This window comes from Quercus suber, unplaced genomic scaffold (genome assembly GCF_002906115.3).
Source record: "Quercus suber isolate HL8 unplaced genomic scaffold, Cork oak 2.0 scaffold_203, whole genome shotgun sequence".
Classification (NCBI taxonomy): domain Eukaryota; kingdom Viridiplantae; phylum Streptophyta; class Magnoliopsida; order Fagales; family Fagaceae; genus Quercus; species Quercus suber.
The window spans coordinates 164,731-171,719 of NW_027069661.1; the positions used below are offsets into that span (position 1 = coordinate 164,731).

The window sequence follows — 6,989 nt, forward strand, 5'->3', positions numbered from 1 at the left end:
GAGTTCCAATTAGCTCAATTGGTAAAGTTTCTCATGATTGACTAAGAGATTTGAGGTTCAATTCTTGCTTACACCAAAAATCAATTGGTGTCTTGGTTGATAATAAAGAGCTATCATAGCAATGGTATTTCAGCTAACTTTTACTTTTATTTACAATTTTGCGAGTCTAGTGTTTTTTTGATCATGTACTGTGCACTGTTTACGGGACTCGCAAGTACTTTTTTTTTTTCAAAAAATAAATTTAAACTAGGTCCCAGTACTATTCACACATTAAAAATTATTTTGTCAATTTTTAGTAATATAATATTCAAACCGACCTTAAGAATCTTCTAATTTAGTAGTATTGTCTGCTCATCTTTATGAGAGCTATGGTTCGAATATCCTTCCTTTTTGTTGTTGTTGTTTGTTTATCAAATTTAACAATAAAATGATGTTGGGTGTGTGGCATACGTGGGTTCCAGCCAAATTGATGGAATAGCTCAATTAATGAGCTAATTTTTTTTTTTTGTTTTTAGTTTTTAGCAAAATAAGCGGTATCTAAATGAACACTAAGTGTATGATTGGATAGTGGCCACGTCCAATGTTTTTGCGCGTCCAATGTTTTTTGTGGGTTTTGTGGACTATTTACGAGATCCGCAAGTACTTTTAAAAAAAAAAAAAAAAAAAATTTAAAACTGAGTCTCATGGTATTATTTACACATTTAAAAATTATTTTGTTACAGTTGTTTTAATTTTTAATACTCCCTCCGTCTCACTTTGTTTGTTCTGTTTGAAAAGTCAAACTTTTTAAGGGAACATCATTTATTATCTTGTCTACTTTTTAAAAATGTATAAGTTTCCAAAACTACCCTTAAATAAATTTCTTATTGATTTTCTTTTTAAATAGTTTTGAAAATAAAATAGGGGTATAATAGAAATATTAGTAAATTAACAACTTTTATTTTTAGAAACAGGACAATATTTTAGGACATCTAAAAATAGAATAGAGGACAAACAAAGTGGGACGGAAGGAGTAATAAACAGTATCTAAACAGATTTAAAGAATCTTGTAATTTCTTTTTGATAACAAGAGTCTTGTAATTTAGTTATATTGTTTGCTCATCTTTACGAGATCTATGGTTTGAAAAATCTTTTTATTTTTTATTTTTTATTTTTGGTTGTTGCAACTATCAAATTTTAACAATAAAAAAGGTGTTGGGTGTGTGGCACACGTGGATTTCAGCCCACACTTTCAAGCCAACCATCTACAACCATGTCTTTTAATCAGAATTAAGCATGTGGGACACGCTGAAGGGTCTGGAAACGTGTATTTTGGGCTCAGCCGAGTACCGACGCTGCACTTCCAAATCCTCAATTGTTAAAAGCTTAAAATACACCAAATAAACACACCTTCGGTTAAAATAAAGGGGGCAAAACTATAGCATTCCACGTGGATCATGGGTACACGGTCCAATTAATTAAAGATGATCAGACCGACTATAATCCCCAAAATTCTCGCACCAAATTTCTTCTCTCTTGCTCTCCTTATAAATTTGCCACTTCTTGAGGTTCTATACACAGCCAAATTAGCCTTCCCTCACAATAAACACTTGTACCAACTGGCAGATGGGGCTTTCCCAATGGAGTTCATCTTCTTTTTTCATGCATGCTTTTATCCTTCTCTGGTGGTGTGGCTTCTTAGTCACCTCTGTTGTTGGCGGGAATAATGAGACCGACCGGTTGGCGTTGCTTGACTTCAAAGCCAAGATCACTCATGATCCTCTCCAGGTTTTGAGCTCTTGGAATGATAGCATCCACTTTTGTCAGTGGCGAGGGGTTGGCTGTGGTCATCGACATCAAAGGGTCATTAAGTTGAAACTACAATCTTCGGAACTGGTAGGCTCTATATCACCACATGTTGGTAATTTAAGTTTTTTGAAGATTCTATCACTCACAGACAATAGCTTTAATAATGAAATTCCTTCAGAAATTGACCGTTTACACAGATTGCAATTCCTACAAGTGTACAATAACACACATATTGGCAAAATTCCAAGAAATTTATCCCATTGCACCAACCTCAAAATCCTTAGTTTGGGTAGCAACCTTTTCGATGGGGAAATCCCTGCAACTCTTGGCACTTTGTCAAAACTCCAATACATTGCTTTTGAAATAAATAATTTGACAGGAAGTATCCCACCTTCTATTGGAAACTTATCCTCTCTAGAAGTGTTTAGTGCAGCTCGTAATAACTTGGGGGGGAGTATACCTACTTCTTTTGGCCAATTGACGAAGCTTACATTTTTTGGTGTCGGTGCAAATAGGTTGTCTGGAAGAATTCCTCCCTCAATCTTCAATTTGTCTTCGTTAAAAACGTTTGATGTTGTAGTCAACCAAATCCAAGGGCATCTTCCATCGGACATAGGTATCACTCTACCAAATATCGAAGACATTTCCATTTCCGACAATCAATTTACTGGACCTATCCCTATTTCAATATCTAATGCCTCAAATCTAAGGTCACTTCAATTTTCCAAAAATAAACTAAGAGGAGGAGTTCCTTCTTTGGAGAAGTTATATAGAGTTTCAGTTTCTCTCATGGCTAATAACGAGCTTGGAAATGGAGGGGCAAATGACTTGAGTTTTCTTTGTTCTTTGACAAATTCTACATATCTAACCATTTTAGAGATAAGCTCCAATAACTTTGGGGGAGAGTTGCCCAAGTGCATTGCCAATTTCTCAACTGCTCTCATCTATCTGCATCTAGATAATAATAAAATATCTGGAAACATTCCTACTGGAATAGGAAATTTGACCAATTTGGAGTCCCTAATTATGAGTACTAATAAATTATCAGGTCATATTGCTTTTGAAATTGGTAAGCTACAAAAGTTACAACATTTGGATTTATCTGCAAACAATTTCTTCGGGAATATGCCATCATCTCTTGGAAATTTAACTCTTTTGATAAAATTGTATTTAGGCGATAATAATCTTCAAGGAAGTATCCCCTTAAGCCTAGGCAACTGTCAAAAAGTGAATGTATTGGATCTTGCCTATAACAATCTTAGTGGTACCATGTCATCTCTAGTCAATAGTCTCTCATTCTCACCATTTTATATAGACTTGTCAGGCAACAAATTTACTGGTGTCCTTTCCATGGAAATAGCAAATTTAAAAAATCTAGAACACTTTGATATTTCTGATAACATGTTGTTTGGTGAAATTCCTGCGAGTATTGGTAGTTGTGTAAAACTTGAAATTCTTGCAATGAGAAGCAACTTCTTTCAAGGGGTCATTCCTTCATCTTTGGAATCATTAAGGGGTCTTCAAGTTTTAGATCTTTCTAAAAACAATTTCTCTGGAAATATTCCAAAATTTTTGGAGAGCTTTATCTACTTGCAGTTATTGAATTTGTCTTATAACGATTTTGATGGTGAGGTACCAACAAATAGAGTTTTCAAGAACACAAGTGCAACCATGATTAAGGGGAACGGTAAGCTTTGTGGAGGCATGCCTAAGTTTCATCTTCCTGTATGTAAATACAATAAATCCAAGAAGAGGAAGTTGACTCCTTCCTTGAAGCTAATAATCTCTATATTATCTGGCCTTCTTGGAGTAACTTTGGTAATGTTATTTTTACTTCTCCGCACTTTAAAAAGAAAAAGAAGAGAAACTATTTTAAGTAATTTAGGAAATTTACTTTTGAATGTATCTTACCATAGTCTCCTAAAAGCTACAGATGCATTCTCCACCACTAATTTAATTGGTGTGGGTAGCTTTGGATCTGTATATAGAGGAATTCTTGATCATGACAGATGTAAAGTTGCTGTCAAGGTGCTCAACCTTTTGCAGCATGGAGCTTCAAAAAGTTTTATTGTTGAATGTGAGGCTTTGAGAAATATCAGACATCGGAATATAGTGAAGGTACTCACAGCATGTTCAGGAGTTGACTATCAAGGTCATGATTTCAAAGCATTGGTATATGAGTTCATGACTAATGGCAACCTAGATGGGTGGTTGCATCCAGTTTCAAGAAGAAATGAGGTTCCTGAAGAACAAACAAATTTGAATTTTCTTCAAAGACTGAATATTGCTATTGATGTTGCAAATGCATTGGAATATCTTCATCATTGTTGCCATTCACCAATTGTTCATTGTGACCTCAAGCCTAGCAATGTTCTTCTTGATGATGAAATGATTGGACATGTTGGTGATTTTGGCTTAGCAAGGTTCCTTCGTGAGGCCACCCAAGAGTGTTTCACTAATCAATCAAGCTCTATCGGATTAAAAGGAACAGTTGGTTACACTCCTCCAGGTGAATATCTTTTCCATTTTTGAACATTAAATACTTTTCCTTTCATAATATTTTTTAGTGTGCTAATTTCAAGCATGAAAATAACTTAAGGAAGCCTTTTAGAAGATGGAGCATGTCCTATAAAAAATTTCTACTTGTCAAAATTTTTTTTTTTTCATTTATATGCCGATAGAAATATCTTTCAAAGTTGTGCTATTATATTATTATTATCTTTTTAATATGAAACTAGATCAAGCATATTCTAAATGCTATGTGCAATTGCAGAATATGGCATGGAAAATGAGGTGTCAACTTTTGGTGATATCTACAGTTATGGTATATTATTATTGGAGATGTTCACAGGAAAAAGGCCCACTGATAACATTTTCAAAGACGACTTGAACCTACATGATTTCGTTAGAGGAGCTTTGCCCGAACAAGTGATCAACATTGTGGACCCTATTCTTTTGGAAAGAGAAGATATGGAAACTAGGACAAATGACACTCACATTCAAAATCGAATAGGATGTCCCAAAATTCTAGAGTGCTTGATTTTGATATTTGGAATTGGAGTTTCTTGTTCTATGGAATCTCCAAGAGAAAGGATGAACATTAGTGATGTTGTAGCTCAGTTGCATCTGATTAAAGACAAGCTCCTCAGAACAAGAAGACACCGAGAAAGACTTCAACTTACAGGTAAATTGTTCATGACACAATACTTGTTGCTCTTAACACCCCCTCCAAACCTTTATGGAGGGAGGGGGATCTTATATCCAACACAATGCTATGTGCTTGTCATGGTACTTTCTTTTGTTCTAGCAAAATTGATAATATTGATGCTATGTGAAATTTAAATAAATGATGGTACTATTCATATGATTAAGATTCATCTAATTTGTTTTCTATGATTCAAAATATGCTCTTTTTTGTCCCATTCCTCCTCAAAATGTTTGTTGAAAAATACATAAATGAAAATGACATTTAAGCTATTTTCGATTTGGTGATTTCTACCATTAGTGATTATTGGTATTGTACTTACACTCAGTACTTTTTATAGAGATGCGTTTGATGACTTTGATGTCGATATAGGCTTGAATTACTCTAAGTATGGAATTTTAATGGGTAAGAAGTTTAACTAATTTACTGGGAATTATTTAGTTGTTTATAATCTTAACTATCTCTCAAGTACTATGATAACCATTTTCATAAAACATTTAATGAGTTTAGGATTCGAAAATTGAACCTTTTTGCATTACTATGAATCCCCTTTACTATTTTGAAAACCAAAACTTCTTTTTATACATAGAAATGATTTCCCATAATTCAATGATTTAGAGGGATAATTGTCCTCCTTGAATGCAGGTACAGAGGGCCAGTGACCCTATCGGAAGGCATCATGACTTAATGAGGTTTTGATTTTGTATAATGTTGGAAGTTGGAACAAAATAATCAGATTTGTAGCACCTCCTTTTGTTTCTTTTAACACTCACTTATTAGTTTATCTTGTATTTGTCAAATTTTTTTTTTTTTTTTTAATATCCATGGAATAATTTGTGGTTGTAACATTACTTTTAAAAAATTATAGAGACTTTGTGGATGTAGGCTTTTATGGCTGAACCACGTTAAAATTGTTGTCTTCCTTCTTTTGTTTGCCTTCATTTTTCACAAAGGAATTTTACAGCTTCGAGCCTTGGATAGCACCAGTAGCCAACAAGGCTTCTAGTTTGGTAGTTACTAGTTCCTTTGTCACTGCAAATTATTAACACTATAAAGATGTTTGATCCATAATTTGATGATTACGTACAAGAAAAAGCGATTTGTACTTCAAGATCATACCATTAAGGTTATTGCTAAGCACCGAATGGTTGCTTGTAGATCTTATTATGAAAGTCCTTTTATGTTAACAGGAATTTTTTTCCAAATAATATCTTTTGAAGTTAATTTACTTGAAATAATTAAAGATGGTCTATTTCATAGTTAATTTAGATTTTATTTTATGAATTTAACTATATACAAACTATAACGTTATTTTAAATTTTAAATAATGCAACACTAAATATATATTTAAATTTGTAATATTTAATCTTAATGAAGAATTTGATCAATTTCCAATTCAAGAAAAACTCAAAATATGTTCAGAAGTGAGAAGAATGTATATAAATAAAACATCTTTGCATTTCTTGAATTTAAAACTTAAAAAAGAAATAGAAAAAACTATCAATGTCTTGATACTTGATAGGCTTCGTTTTGTTCAACTTGAAAACTTCAACCCATCACATACATCCCCTGCTTTGGGCCTTGTTTGAGGATGATTATGGTTGGTTCCCCTATATTGTTCCTAATAAATTATTATCCTTATTTGCAAAAGCAGTTGCATGCATACCAAATATGAATTCATAATCATTTTTGGTGTAGTTTAGCAAATCAATACTCAAACGGTCTCACCACATCCCCTAAGAATACTCATGCATGTCACATCTCCAAATTCCCATCACATAAAACGTTATGCATATCTTTTAAGTTGAGACAAATTAAATATACTACTCGAGTAATTAAAGCAGCTCCAAATTCCCATCACATTAAGCCTCATGCCTATTTTCTCAATTTGAATACTTTTTATAGAAATGCTATATTCAAAACATTTTCATAACACTTTTTCAAAAATTTTAAGTGGCATCTAGGTTGTTATTGGCTATTAGTAGACAAACAAGGA

The 6,989-nt window shown here is 33.2% G+C and overlaps 1 protein-coding gene across 1 annotated transcript; it reads left to right on the top strand.

Annotated features, from left to right (window-relative positions):
- Positions 1-1,607: 1,607 nt before the first annotated feature.
- LOC112010018 (probable LRR receptor-like serine/threonine-protein kinase At3g47570) lies at positions 1,608-5,743 on the top strand. The gene is made up of 3 exons (XM_024042375.2): positions 1,608-4,297; positions 4,562-4,972; positions 5,639-5,743. Exons 1-3 carry the CDS (start codon positions 1,642-1,644, stop codon positions 5,653-5,655), a joined length of 3,084 nt encoding a protein of 1,027 aa, XP_023898143.2. The 5' UTR covers positions 1,608-1,641; the 3' UTR covers positions 5,656-5,743.
- The last annotated feature ends 1,246 nt before the right edge of the window (positions 5,744-6,989 follow it).

Bases quoted from the DNA above. Each gene is read 5' to 3' on its own strand.
- LOC112010018 (XM_024042375.2), top strand. From the start codon at position 1,642: ATGCATGCTTTTATCCTTCTCTGGTGGTGTGGCTTCTTAGTCACCTCT. The intron at 4,298-4,561 runs GTGAATATCTTT...GTGCAATTGCAG, and splicing joins AGTTGGTTACACTCCTCCAG to AATATGGCATGGAAAATGAG.